Source organism: Abramis brama, assembly GCF_963993115.1.
Source record: "Abramis brama genome assembly, chromosome: 9".
NCBI classification, from domain to species: Eukaryota; Metazoa; Chordata; class Actinopteri; order Cypriniformes; family Leuciscidae; genus Abramis; species Abramis brama.
This window is the reverse complement of record NC_139971.1, coordinates 40,115,339-40,131,126: the sequence shown is the minus strand read 5'-3', so window position 1 is coordinate 40,131,126 and position 15,788 is coordinate 40,115,339. Positions and strand designations below refer to the sequence as shown.

At 36.8% G+C, this 15,788-nt stretch overlaps 1 protein-coding gene across 2 annotated transcripts in view; it reads right to left on the bottom strand.

Moving 5' to 3' along the window:
* LOC311089237 (uncharacterized protein) overlaps positions 1-15,788 on the bottom strand; it is a 70,309-nt gene that overhangs the window by 12,707 nt on the left and 41,814 nt on the right. For both annotated transcript variants that reach the window (XM_084123790.1, XM_084123791.1), the window contains exons 3-6: positions 13,496-13,553; positions 6,661-6,915; positions 5,612-5,672; positions 5,331-5,461 (exon numbers count right to left, since the gene is read on the bottom strand). In XM_084123790.1, the coding sequence (XP_083979916.1) occupies positions 5,331-5,461; positions 5,612-5,672; positions 6,661-6,915; positions 13,496-13,553 (505 nt within the window). The remainder of the gene's footprint in view (positions 1-5,330; positions 5,462-5,611; positions 5,673-6,660; positions 6,916-13,495; positions 13,554-15,788) is intronic.

Sequence of the window (15,788 nt, the reverse complement as noted above, 5' to 3'; positions counted from 1 at the left end):
GCAAGAACCAATGAGGTTCGTTCTCGTGTTACGCATCACGTTTGAGCTTCTCAAGAACCAATGAGGTTCATTCTTGTGTTACGCATCACGTTTGAGCTTCACAAGAACCAATGAGGTTCATTCTCGTGTTACGCATCACGTTTGAGCTTCTCAAGAACCAATGAGGTTCGTTCTCGTGTTACACATCATGTTTGAGCTTCTCAAGAACCAATGAGGTTTGTTCTTGCTCGTCAAGCAGGTTCGGTTGAGCTTCTGTCTATGTTTGCTGATCAATGTTTATATGTGAATAAAAGCCTAAATTCAATCTGTTCATCATATAAAGCGATCGAGTCTCTTCAGAAAATTTGGACTAAACTCAATTCTTATGGATTAGTTTTACGATCCATTTATAAACTTTTTGAAGCATCAAAGTGTCAGAAAGCTCCCAGATTTCATTAAAAAAAAATCTTCATTTGTGTTCTGAAGTCTTTCGGGTTTGGAACGACATGAGGATGAGTAAATAATGACAGAATTGTCATTGGTGATGATCGCAAAGTTTTGTATCAAACATCCACTCTTCTTTATCCAATCATGAAAACGGATAAAATCAGGTCCTATCCCACATTTTTATGGTTATGCACTGTTTAGTGAATGTTGATTAATGTTGACTTAAGAAAAAAGAAACTTGTGGTAAAGACAAAACCAATGCAAATTTATCATTTACATTTTCCTTGCAGCCCTCCAACCAACTGAGGACAAATTAAAACCACATGATTCAGACAGAGGAACATTTTCTTTCTCAAATGATACAAAACACATATACATACAAACACACAGTTTTAAATGATTTGTTAGAAAAATCATTATTGATTCTTCAAAATGACTCAAAAAGCACTGATAGCCGTGTGAAAACAGCTGTGATACATCTGTTCCACATCCCACCACTTCCAGAAATACAATATACCAACATCTGTAATATATGTGAATATATATCTATAAAATCTCACTAAAATTTACATCTCCCACTGGGAACTGTTGCTTGAAGGAATATGATTTTTTAAACAATAATTTCAAGCTCAGATTCATGGGATTAAACAAAATGCCAGTTTGGTCTAGACACAAATCAGGTTTGACAACCCAGACATTGTTTAAATGTAGTTTGTATCATAAATCATGCAAAATCTAACCAAGAATTCCTACACGGTCATGCTTGAGGGGATGAGTTACACTCAAATGGATTGCTTCCTGAAGATTTACCCACAACACAAAAGCATGCTTAACTGGAAGAATTACAACCACAACATACAAATAGACACAAATTAAAACCAGCACTATGATGGAAAATGATGCAGGACTGGTAGACTGACTCCTGAGATCTTTTGTGTGTGTGTGTGTGTGTGTGTGTGTGTGTGTGTGTGTGTGTGTGTGTGTGTGTGTGTGTGTGTTTGAGAGAGAGAGAAAAGCAATGAGATCAAGCTATTATCTTTAGTTCTATGACCTCAATTAATCTGTCTGCATATTAGTCCTGTGTGTGTGTGTGTGTGTGTGTGTGTGTGTGTGTGTGTGTGTGTGTGTGTACTTGTACAACTATCTTTGTGAGGACCAGTTTGAGTTTTACACCATTGGAGTGAGGACAAAGAGAGTAAAGTGAGGACTTTCTGAGATCCCTTTAAAGGCCTGTTTGAGGGTCAAGACTTGGTTTTAGGGATAAGGTTATAATGAGGTTAAGGGTCGGTTTAGGCAAGGCAAGGCAAGGCAAGTTGATTTATATAGCACATTTCATACACAATGGCAATTCAAAGTGCTTTACATAAAAGAAATTAAAATAATAACAAGAAATAAGAATAATTAAAACAGTTAAGAAGAATAAAAAATAAAATACAGTACAGTACAAACAGTCGGACGAACAGCGGCACAGTGCTCAATCAGTAAATGCACGGCTAAACAGATGTGTTTTGAGTCTGGATTTGAAAGTGACTACTGTAGGAGCACATCTGATCTCCTCTGGAAGCTGGTATCAGCTGTGGCTGGCATAATAGCTAAAAGCGGACTCGCCATGCTTAGAGTGAACCCTTGGTATTTCTAGCTGATATGATCCTAATGATCTGAGTGATCTGTTGGGTTTATATTCAGTGAGCATATCTGCAATATATTGAGGTCCTAGGCCACTGAATGATTTATATACCAGTAATAATACTTTAAAATCAATCCTAAATCTAACTGGGAGCCAGTAAAGACCTGAGGACTGGTGTGATATGTTCATATTTTCTGGTTCTGCTCAGAATCCTGGCGGCAGCGTTCTGTATGAGCTGCAACTGTCTTATGGTCTTTTTGGGAAGGCCAGTGAGGAGTCCATTACAGTAATCCACCCTGCTGGTGATGAAAGCATGCACAAGTTTCTCTAAGTCTTGTCTGGAAACAAAGCATCTAATTCTTGCAATATTTTTCAGATGATAGTATGCTGATTTAGTTATTGCTTTGACATGACTACTGAAACTAAGGTCTGACTCTAGTGTCACACCAAGATTCCTGACTTGATGTTTAGTTGTTTGACCCCTAGAGTGAAGGTATGCGTTCACCTTGAGAACTTCATCTTTGTTTCCAAACGCAATGACTTCAGTTTTGTCTTTGTTTAACTGAAGAAAGTTTTGACACATCCAACTGTTGACTTCATCGATGCATTGGCACAGGGAGTCAATGGGGCTGTAATCGTTAGGCGATAGGGCTAAGTAAATCTGTGTCTCGTCTGCATAGCTGTGGTAGGCAGTTTGGTTCTTTCTCATTATTTGGCTCATTGGGAGCATATACAGGTTGAACAGGAGTGGCGCAAGGTTTAGGGTCATGGGTCGGGTTAGGCACTTAGTTGTGATGGGTAAGGTTAGGGTAAGCGGCTAGAGATTGCATTGTGTCAATAAATGTCCTCATAAAGATAGATGTACAAGAATGTGTGTGTGTCTGTGTGTGAGTGAGTGAGTGAGTGAGTGTGTGTGTGTGTGTGTGTGTGTGTGTGTGACAGTGCCATTCACATAACTGCTAAATGGCAAGAGTCTGTTTTATCCTCCACCTCTAAAAACCCTGACGAAAATAATCATGATCTATTTACACAAACATTGCCGCATAGTAAGTCTTGGAATCAGTGAATCTAATGACTTTTGTTTTTGGGGGGGGGGGCTTTTTTTTTGTGCATAATTATGTTTAATAACACTGTTGATTTACAGTAGCGACTGCTGGATTTTAAAATAGGGGAGGCAAACTAAATAGTAGTAGTCTAAGAATCCCTACCCGATATTTTTTCCTCAACACTCGAACCGCTGAAAGTGCAATACTTGATGGTGATTGGCAAATTTTTTCCCAACGGAGGCAAAAGTCTCTGGCTATGGATTTGCCTCCGCTTCCCTTTTCATTTCCCTTCAGAATCGCCTTAGCACAGTTTTCCTATCGGTAGATTTGGCAGGATCAGGGAAGAGCAGCAGTTGTTCTGACTCATATTTTATAACGTAACAGTAGTGAAATTACAAACAAGAAATACACATTCTGAGACAAGAAATAAAATAAATAACTGGGAATTTTATTAACATTAAATTATCCTTCTCCCATTTTCACCTCAAAATGTTTGGAAGCCTGTGCTTCCCTTGCCTCCCCTGACGAGCCGCCACTGTTCATTTTATTAACCCATTTTATTAAGGTTTTCTTTTTCAATTTGATTTTTCACTTTCATTCTGCTAACTTCAACATCAACCTGTCTCCAAAACCCTGCCCTGCAAAGACATGACAGACATGGCGTTGTCAGCAATCCTGCACAAAATGATTGACAGACAGACAGCATTTCAGATTAAAAAAAAATTAAGTGTTTTCCTATTTTAATGACATCTGTCAGGTTGTACTCCAGCCACTTTATTATCGTCATCTGAAATATAAAGATTTTACTTATAAACATCATAGGTAATTTTTCACCATTCATTTTACACTACAATTCACAAGTTTGGGATCAGTAAAAAGAATACTTTTATTCAGAAAGCATGCATTAAATTGGTCAAAAGTGACAGTAAAAAACCTTTATAATGTTACAAAATATTTATATTTCAAATAAACACTGTTGTTTTAGAATTTTCGATTCATCAAAGAATCCTACTTTTTTTTACGTTTTCCAGAAAAATATGAAGTGTTTCGAATGTTTTCAACATTGATAATAATAATAAATGTTTCTTGATAGCAGCAGCATTAGAATAATTATACAACACAGGAATAAATTACAATATAAAATGTAATACAATAGAAAATAGTTGTTCTAAATTGTAATAAAATTTCACAATATTACTGTTTTTCATATTTTTTATCAAATAAATGCAACCTTGGTAAGCAGAAGTGATGTCTTCAATAAATCTTTAAAAAATCCCTAAATTTAATACATTTGACTGTGACGTTAAAGCCAGCTTTTGATTTTTTTAGGTCTCTGGTCTTCCTAATATAAATCATATGTATTTATGTGAAAATCATATGTGACCCTGGACCACAAAACCAGTCACATGGGTAAAATTTTTTAAATTGAGATTTATACACAGCATGAAAGCTGAATAAATAAGCTTTCCATTGATGTATGGTTTGTTAGAATAGGACAATATTTGGTCGAGATACAACTATTTAAAAATCTGGAATCTGAGGGTGAAAAAAAATCGAAACATTGAGAAAATCTCCTTTAAAGTTGTCCATTTATGTTCACGATTGTGTTGCATTCACTCACAAAAATAAATGTTTTATATATTTACGGTAGGAATTTTACAAAATATCTTCATGGAACATGATCTTTACTTAATATCCTAATGATTTTTGGCATAAAAGAAAAATCGATAATTTTGACCCATACAATGTATTGTTGGCTATTGCCACAAAAGAGACTTGTGACTGGTTTTGTGATCCAGGGTCACATATGTATTCATAATTAAATCAACATTTTAATAATTAAAATTATATGTACATTTTTAACCGATGTGTTTATGTTAAAAATAAAGTTCACCGCTGTCATCAAGCTTTCAGCTGTTGGTTGGTGTTAAGTGAATGCTGTGTAATGCATCATCTCTTCCAGGGTGGAAAAGAGTGTGAGACGAGTGCTGAAATGTGCCTCTGTCTGCTGCCTTTAAATATGCACATATTTTACAGATACAAGTGTCATCCACACATGTTTTTCCCTTCTTTGAAAAGCAACTGAATGTGTTAACACATTAACTACACTGAAATGATGAGGTTAAACACAAGTAAAGATTTAAATTGATTGATGGCCCTTATAATAACATCAGACATTTATGCATACACACGCACCAGCACATTTCCTTGTGTTGCAGATGTCATCTCACCTTTGTCACAGAGCAAGCCGCCCCAATTTGTGTCACACACACACTTCCAGGGTTCAGTGCAAGTGCCATGATCACACCCAGGAAACGTCTCGCACTCATCACACAGATCACCCTTCCAGCCATAATGACACCTACAGAGATAGAGAGAGGGTACAACAGTGAGAAAGTGAGAAAAAGCCAGAAAACAAAAGCAAGCAGGTCCTGCAGGGCATATGACATGCATCAGCGTTCTGTGGAGATTGTGGAAGCGCAGTGTGTTTCTGAAACCTGGGCAGACTCACTTGCATTCTCCGGGCACATCGCAGGAACCGTGGTCCACGTGACATCTCTGCTTACACACCGCTACAAAGACGCATATAGAAGGTTTATTCAGATATGATGATCAAAATGATCAGTCATTTTCATAACACTCATAATAACACAGAATTAGACAAATACAGAGACTTTGGACACGTAATCCATTGCTAAATGCAGCCAGTCATGATGTGATGCTTCTCTGACTCAACTATTGTTAACATAAGGCTAGCTCAATGTTTTGACTTTGGTGGTAATATCTCTCCCTTAAAGGAACAATCTGATTTGATTAGCTTATTCACCATATCCCCCAGAGTTAGATAAGTCCATACTTACCCTTCTCATCTCCGTGCGTGCCGTAACTCTGTCTGACGCACCCACCGCTAGCTTAGCTTAGCACAAAGACTGGAGGTAAATGGCTCCAGCTAGCATACTGCTCCCAATAAGTGACAAAATAACGCCAACATTTTCCTATTTACATGTTGTGATTTGTATAGTCACAGCGTGTACAAATAACAAGGTCACATGAGACACAGCCATCTTCTAACCGTATACATACTGGGAACTATATCCTCAGAAGGCGAAGCACTGCTGCTTCTGCGGAGTGATTTGCTCGCAGCGCCTGAGAAGCCCCGTGGTGAGAAGCAGAGAGTTCCTCAGAGTTGGAGTAAATCACTCCGCAGACGTAGCAGTGCTTGGCATTATTTTGTCACTTATTGGGAGCAGTATGCTAGCTGGAGCCATTTACCTCCAGTCTTTGTGCTAAGCTAGGCTAGCGGTAGGTGCGCCAGACAGAGTTACGGCACGCACGGAGATGAGAAGGGTATGCATGGACTTATCTAACTCTGGGGGATACGGTGAATAAGCTAAAGTCCCAAAAAATCGGCGTGTTCCTTTAATAATCCTGTAGCTAAAGTCTAATACGGGTTATGTGCAACAAACTTATGCTATCTTAATTATAGCTAGGTTAGCTAAGTCCATAGATATCGCCATCATTTTATGATACGGCTGTTAACAGTGTGCTGGACCCACTCACCCTGTCGGCACTCTGCTCCAGTCCAGCCCTCCTTACACACCTTAATCCCGTAAGGATCACAGTCAAAATGGCCGAAAAAGTCATCTCGTGCTCGACAGAGTTTGGTGCAGAGTGGGCCGTAGTAATTGGTATCACAGCGGAATCGAAGGCGGTATTCCAGATTGAACGTGTGACCGTGATGAGGGAACGACTGCCACTTCTCACCTGGGTTCAGCATTGAGGAAAGCAGCACTCGCTCTATTAATTCCTCCCGACCTGCAGGGGGCGACAGACAGAGAGAGTAAAATAAAAACTAAACATCTTTTCACATGTTATTTTTTTCCATGGAAAAACCTGCTCCAGCAAGAGTGAGGGTTGCCAACTGTCCCGTATTAGCCAGGACGTCCCGTATTTTGGGCCTAATTTATTTGTCCCGTGCGTGACCTCCCTTGTCCCGTTTTTTGACTAGTCTATTACGCTGACCTAACCACTGACTGATACAACAGCAACAGCAGCAGTGCTGATCACGACACTTGAGAATGATCACCGACACCTGTCATCATCCAATCACAGCTTTTTAAAATTATTGTTTTGAGACAAATCATTGGTTGATTTGCGAACATAATCCTCTGCCGTCTGGTCGCTTCCGCTTCAAGCCGGACTCGTCTCGCGCTAACGGTAATTCCCTTTCACTGTCCACGTTTTGATTTCGGCAAATCAATTTTGGCGAATGCAAACAACGTGATTATTGTTCATGAGTCCAACATCCAGCCACGCAAGAAAACATGTAATCTACCTGAGGGAATAATATGCCCAAAAAACATTTCTGATTATTATTAATGTTTAAAACAGTTTTTTTTCCCCAGGATTCTTTGATGAATATAAAGTTCATAAGAGATTTATTTGAAATAGAAAGCTTTTGTAACATTATAAATGTCTTTACTGTCACTTTTGATTAATGTATGCATCCTTGCTGAATAAAAGTAGGCAATTACTTTCTTTAATTTCTTTCAACAACAAAAAAAACTTAATAACCCCAAACTTTTGAACTGTAAGCCTAGTGTATAATGTTAAAAAAGCTTTCTATTTTAGATAAATACTGTTATTTTGAACAATGGTTTGTTTGTAATGTGACATTTTTTTATGTATGACATTAAAATTATTTTTAGAATTAAATTGTACATAAATAGGTTAAGCAATACAAATGTGTTTATGTCTGATAACCTTTTAAACACATACCTAATTGCAGACACTGAAATGATGTACACTGTGTGATACAGTACAAATATTTTGAGTGTCCCTCATTTTCCTATAAAGAACCACGATTGTCCCACATTTTCATTTTCTGAAGTTGGCAACCCTAGTGAGACAGGACCTTAAAGGACTGTTCAGGATTCTATACAATACTATGTCCTTTTTTCTAATACTCTAATATGCTAATATAACTAACAAACTTTTCTTATTATCAATGTTGAAAACAGTTGTGCTGCTTAATGTTTACATTGTATACATGTTACATGTTTTTCAGGATTCTTTGATTAATAGAAAAGTTCAAAAGAACAGCATTTATTTGAAACAGTGTTTTCGTTTCCTATACGTTTACAGTTTTTCTCGATTGTTTACACACATTTTCTGGTACTTGAGACACAATGACCACAACATGTAACTCATTCACCAACCGCCTGAACCAATTCTGCTAAACTACAAGCACAATTCCTGCTTTACACTCAAATTGCAGTTCTAAAACACACTTTTTTCAAAACACTACACACAATTATCTGCTTTTGGCACAATTTTCATGCAGAAAATATCTTGTTTTCACAAGGAACACACTGCCATTCAGATATGCACACTGACTCATCACATGGGCAAACACCCGTCACACAGGTTTACAATCAGCAATCAGAGCTTTAGCATAAAAGGGCAACAGGTGAGCTCTTCAACAGGTGAGCTCTTCAACAGGTGAGCTCTTCAACAGGTGAGCTCTTCAATGGAGCAATGGATGCCAACATTGGATTTTTTTTTTTTTTTACTGTAACTGTATACAGTCAATTCTTCTGTTGTTTTGTATGTAGACCACTGCATGTACAACTTTGTGTTGGTTGGGATGTACACTGTGTATATTGTTTTTGTGGGAAAAATAAAATATATTTGTTACCGTGTATTTGTGTGTTCTGAGTATAAAAAACAATATTCTCAAATATTTTACAACACACTTATGTATGTACTGTCTGTAGAAAGTGTAACACTGAACAAAAAAAGGCCTAAATCATTATGATGAATGGAGAAGAAGTGTTTTCCATTCATCATAGTGTTTTACATTGAGCACATCCGTGTTCAACTGGTTCTTATAAATGTCTATTCATATGATGGTTTGTGTGTGTCATTTGAAAACAAAATACCATTTTGAGAAGAAATAACATTGTTTTGAATGTAAAGTTTCCTTTTGCAGGAGAATTGAGGGGTTTTGCCCATTGTGTGTGTGTTTTTGGATTTGTGTGTAGAGTTCTGAGAATATGAGGCATGCTTTCAGAAAATGTGTGTAAACAATCGAGAAAAACTGTAATACATCCTTGATGAATAAAAGTATTAATTCCTTTTTTCTTTTATTTTTACTAACCCCAAACTAGACTAATGTCCGTTTACAATCTATATTGTAAAAAGCGCTATATAAATAAAGGTGACTTGACTTGACTTAATGTGATACCGATCTTGAATGTTGTGTCTAATCTTTCAACTTCATTAACACAACAAATTCTGTTTATAGAGATTAACTTATAGTGATAAGTCATAAAGGTTTTCCCTCTGACAGTTTTGACTGTTAGCCTTCCTAATCTTGAATACTGTTACATAGTGCATTATCTCCAACAAAGTGCTCTAAAAAGAAAGAGAAAGAAAGAAAACTGGCCGTATAGTCCAGTCATTTTAAGACAAAATGGGGGTCAACCTTGAACAAATTGCAACAGATGCAAACTCAACTGATTTTGTATCCTCAATATGTCCTGAGTAAGGAAAAAAAAAGCCCCGAAGAATCCCATTAGGGGAAAGTTTCGAAAAAGACCCAAATATAGCCTATTCATTCTTTTTCTCACGTGAATAGGGTAAAAATGTTAACCTTTAGATATCACCATGAAAATTACTGTGTTGATTACTTACATCAAGACAAACAAAAAATGTAAATGTTTTTTTAAATTTAAGTTTTTTTTTTTATGGTTTGTTAACATGGACAAACAGTGCATAATCTAATTACGTATGTGCTAATTTGCATGAATTACAACAGATCTAAACATTGGGTCTAGCCAGGTGAAAATGTCTTGTTGAATCTTGTTGACACATAACAGTAAAATACTTAATGTTAAGGTCTGAATGGAACCCATTACGGCTACCCATGAGCATTAATGCAGGAAGAAGTACTTTAGAAACCAGCCTTTATTAATTTTTAAGAGATGGGGTTTGGGGCTGGGTCCGTGGGACTGTTTCTGGGGGACGAGTCTGAGGGAAGAACACGAGACAATGGTAAGGAGAATGCAGAAGACAAAAGGTAGGCAAAATAAAAAGTGAATCCCCAGAAACAGTCCCACGGACCCAGCCCCAAACCCCATCTCTGCAATAATAATTAATAAAGGCTGGTTTCTAAAGTACTTCTTCCTGCATTAATGCTCATGGGTAGCCTAAATGGGTTCCATTCAGACCTTAACATTAAGTCTTTTACTGTTATGTGTCAACAAGATTCAACAAGACATTTTCACCTGGCTAGACCCAATGTTTAGATCTGTTGTTGTATTTATGCAAATTAGCACATACGTAAATAGATTATGCACCGTTTGTCCATGTTAACAAACAATTTAAAAAAACTTGTAATACATTTTTTGTTTGTCTTGATGTAAGTAATCAACTCAGTAATTTTCATGGTGATATCTAAAGGTTTACCCTATTCACGTAATATGAATAGGCTATATTTGGGTCTTTTTCGAAACTTTCCCCTAATGGGATTATTGGGGACTTTTTTGTTTCCTTACTCAGGACATATTGAGGATACAAAATCAGTTGAGTTTGCTTCTGTTGCAATTTGTTCAATCTTTTTTCATAAAATGACTGGACTATTACAGTTGAGATCATCTGGGCTTAAAAACAAAGCAATGAAAACAGGGAAGAGCAAAGGTGTTCAAACATAGATAAGTTATCATAACAACTCCACGCACTTAATCAAAATAAACATATCAACCACATTCAGTGACCCCAAAAATATTTGGACCCTTAAGGCACAATTTTCGCACACACAAATCTGGACATGATGGTCTCGTCCTCTTCTGTTAATGGACTGCAGTGTAAGCACAGTCAGTTATTAGTGGTGTTGTCCATTTAAACATCATTCTACTACAATCCATTAGAGATGTAAATGACTAGCAGAGCTGCACTCATGCAGAAAGCCTTGAACACAGTTTATCTCTGACATGTTCAGGCACATCAATTTACATGAACATAAGTCTGATTTCTCACTCGGCAATGTAAGATAATGATCACACAACATCCATCAAGAGAGGAATAAATTTGGATTTAGAGGGTGGTTCAATAATAAGAGAGGGTGCACATATATATTTGTACAGAACCAGGATTGAGCAACATTTAGAATAAAAAAAATCGTCTCCCCTTCAATTTATCAGAATAGAAATATCGAGAAATGGTTCCAAATCTCCAAGAACCATGAATTCAATAAGACAAACGCATTTTGATTCTGCTTAACCATTCCTGTGTGTGTGTTTTAATGTGACTATTCAAGCGCTAGAAGACGTGAAAGAGAACTCAATTCATTATCTGTGCTGAACACACATTCAAAGTGCGCACACAAAAACCCACCTCTCATTTGGTGTTCTTTTTCACGTCTTCTTGCGCTTAAATGGACAAATACACAGAAATGTATGTCTTAATATCCTTGTAAACACAAGGATTTGTGTCGTTTTTGTCTTAAGTGAACATATTCAGTTGAGAAAGAAAATGCATGTGTAACAGTATGTTGGATCCATGCATTTGGATATAAGCCTAATATTCCTGTAATATTCCCCATTTTCTGTCATTTATGAGAATGCTTTCCCGCCATTGATGGAATTTTCCAGCAATACATGTTTTCACTGTTATATGGTAGGGAGCGCTGTTACATATCTTCTGAAAGAGTGCAGAATCTCTAGATCAAACCCTATTCATGAGTGTGAATTTGAATTGCATTGGTCCCGTCCAGAGCTGATCAGCCCTATGCAAGTTAATCAAAGTTTACAACATTGATGAGAAAATTAAGCGGAACTATCCTTCTGGTCACGAAAAGAGAGAAAAATACACCATATGAGTGAATTGTTTGTTTATAAACGGCAGCTATCAAGTATCAAGTATTGCTTTTATCATTTAAAACACAGTGACATGCAATGGCAAGCCATTTTTAGCTTTTATTCATTCACAGAATGCATTTTTGATATCAATAATTCGATTTGTACTATTTAAAATGTGAATTCTTGATATTAATATAAAATATGTCTATTTCTGATATCAGGAATTACATTTTCATTAGTACTAGTTAAAGGAGGGAGGATTGTAGTGGGAGCGCTGGGGTGTCAGGTGTGACTGTGTGGCAATGGCAAATGGTTTACATGGCTCACGGGTCAGGTATGAGGGTCCCTTAACAGAATTTAGCTACGGGCCCCAGGGAGGTCAGGATTGGCTCTGGTCCGACATTGGACTGATCAGAAGGGATTTGCTGAATTGCAATTCAAAGACACTTAACATAGTCAATTAATTTTATGTATTGCCTGATATTTTTGCTTCTCAACTAATTAATCATATTTAAAATTTCAAATATACTTCCTTGCATAAAAATACATGTATGCTGTTAAAATTCAGGAAAATTGATCTGCAATTTAAATTCGTTCTTCATTCAATCTGAATGGCGCACCACCCTGGATAGAAGACGATATAATAAATGGGAAACTGAACAACACTTTTGTCCTTGCATCTCCCTCTCTCCTTTTCTCACACAAAGTCTTTTTCAAAGACATAATGGGTCAGGACAGACTTTGCTGAAGACTGTTAAAGCTATGGCACTCAGATACCATAAGATGGTTGTATAATAATCCAGAGCTGGCAGGAAAAACGGCTCTACAATTCCAAACTCGCGTCATTTAGACTCCTGGATCAGCCCACCTAAGCCTCGCCTCACCAGAGACAAGCTGTAAATCCAATGAACGAGAGAAGGGATGGGTAAAGTAAATGAAAAGATATGTCAGGAGCTGGAGGGCAGTGAGAATGATAAATTAAGAGAGAGGAACCAAATAGGGAGAGAGATTTAGAAGAGAAGCAAAATGAAAGAAAAGAAAATTATAATAAAAGAGAATAAGAGTGCCAGGAAAAAGAGTAGATGTGCATGCATGTTTGTGTAACAAATTAAGTTGAGTTATTTTTGAAAATAAAGCGGCAATATCCAAATGATTAAAATGTATCTCAGCATTGTCTGAAGCGTGCATATGTGTCTAATTTATTCATTAAAGGACATAATCGGTGCATCTGAGTGTGTGTGTGCAAAATCCAGCAACATATTTTCAGTCATGGAGCTTTTCTTCAATTATAAGGAGAAACAATCAGAAAGCAACACAGGAAATGAAAGAGTCATGGAGACTGACCCTGTGCATTACTCGTTCTCTTGTAATCCCCAGAAGACAGCGTGAGGGGTAAATACGGCTTGGCTGTCTGATGTCCTCCTTTTCATTCTTTCTTTCTCTGTGCTATTGCTACAAATCGTTTCTGTGAGGACACATTTGATCCATGGATTTTGTTTTTTAAGTCTCTCACACACACACACGTATCATCATACCTGCCTCTGATGTTTCATTGTCATGATCCAGAGCCTCGATCACCAGAGAGAACGATTTCTAGACAAAGGAAAATAAACATGTCAGTGCATTTTATATTGCTACAAGTCCACGAGTCATTGTGATGGATTTATTGAGTGAAAATGCAACAAAATGCAGCAAAAAATGCATAAATTATCCATAATTCAGTGCAGAGCGAATTGCTGAAATTAATTTTATTTCCATTTAATCATCAGTTACATAAAAAGTCAGATCACTACTTCTCTCCACAATAATAAGTCATTGGATTTGAGTTATTAGCAATTAAAGGGTTATATTCTATGCCTTCCCTTGTGAACAAGAAGTGTTTAATTGTTCTGAATGTGAACTTGTACTGCACTTTAAGTCTTAAAAGCATATATTTTTAGTACACTTAAAAATAACAAATAACTACACTTATTTTGGTGTGTATTTTAAACATGCTAAATTGCAACTTCATCATTACAAATTTAGTAATTATACAAAACAAATATATTTAAATAAATGACAAGTTTCAATAGAAATGACATTAAAGTATATTTTAGTTCACCATTAATGCTTGTAAGGTCCTTTAACTATATTTCAAAGACAATAGAATTATGAAATGACAAAGATGTACAACTTAAGTGGGTCAAAAAAACACTATAAAGTTCAGCTAATTGCATTTATTTATTTATTTTATAATTTAATCAAATACCGTCTTGCTTTAGTAGGAAATACTTCTTAGCAAACTTTTGGCCATTATGGTGTCGACTTGTTTTGTTCCTGGGTGCAAGTGTTCAAAGAGTAAACGTTTAGCGGGAGTGAGTTACGGCAAGCGGCAAAGAATGGGAAATACGGAGAGAACGCCGCGATGGTTTGTGTTCAGTCAGAAAAACCTAGTTACATACAGGTAAGAAAGCTGTTGCCATATTATTCCATTTTACCAGAATTTTTACCATATTTGCTGACAAATAAACTTGAATTTCTCAGTCCGGTTACACAGAGAAAGGGTAAACATTAGGGCTGGGCAAAAAAAACGCTTTTTCGATTAATCGTTTTTTAAAATGTGGTCGATTGAAAATCGATTCTCAAAGGCCACGAATCGATTTTTTCCATATTTATTTATCTATCACCCAAAAGCCAGTGTTAGTTTTCCTCCACTGTTCATAGGCTTGCAGTCTCCATGTTACAGCTAATGCTGTGAGATCTGATGTGTTTTATCTTAAACATAAAATAACCTGATCCTGTTTGATCAAGGCATACGACTGTTCTGACTTGTCCAATTTTCAGCATCAATTTTTCATCTTGCATCAAAATCCTGTCTATTCATTGAATGCATTTGAAATATAGGGTTGGGTTCTGTTTTAATGTACCCAAGTGTACCTAAAATAAAATAAGTTTAAGAGTTCTTAATTTCTTTTTATTAATTAACCACTTGTAAACTTATGTTCACTGTTCTTTTTTATAAATATAGGATTTAAATTAAATCTATATTCATCGTGTCGAATCGAAATCAATAATCGAATTTAGAATCGAAATCGAAAATCGTAAGATGTAACATCTAAACATTGTTCATAAACTACTGACATTGTAACAATACAAAGCAAAGTTTTTTTTACAAGGGTTGGGTGTTTGTTCAAAGTATAAGCAATATAAATGCTGTAGCAAGCACCACTAATACAGTACAGATGTGAAATATTAAATCATGGTTGTTTGCGATGTGCTCTTCATTTGGACTAAGCTGAAATTTGCTAATGGATCTCATGGTTTGAGCTCTTTTTTCCGGATACAGCTCTGAAGTCCAGTGGGGGAACAGATGGTGATGCTGAAAACAACAGAAAACCCAGAAAACAGAAGAATGTCAGTAGCACTGAGACCAAGCCTGTCTGAAGTCACTCTAAATACGTACCCATCATCCTCTGACAATGAGTGCTTAAACAAATAGAGTACTTCAAACACCACTGAACAAGCGGCCATAGCATCACAATGTGATTTAAAGGGGCTGGACAAATTCATGAGAGCAGAAATAGACAGACAGAGGACAGAAAAAAACAATTTTCTTCTTCCGCTCTGTGTCTCCTAAATGAATAATTCAAAGCCACACTCTCGTTCTCCAGTGAGAGGTCCAAACCCTGCCATGCAAATGACACAGCTGCAGCATTCTGGGTAACGAAACTCTAAAAGGCAGAGTGGATGTGCAGTCACGCCTGTCTCATAAGTGTCCACCAGAGGAGTGAAGGACGGAGGAGAAGACATGAGAGGTGTAGGAACGATTGGCAGGAGGAGTAGGGGAGC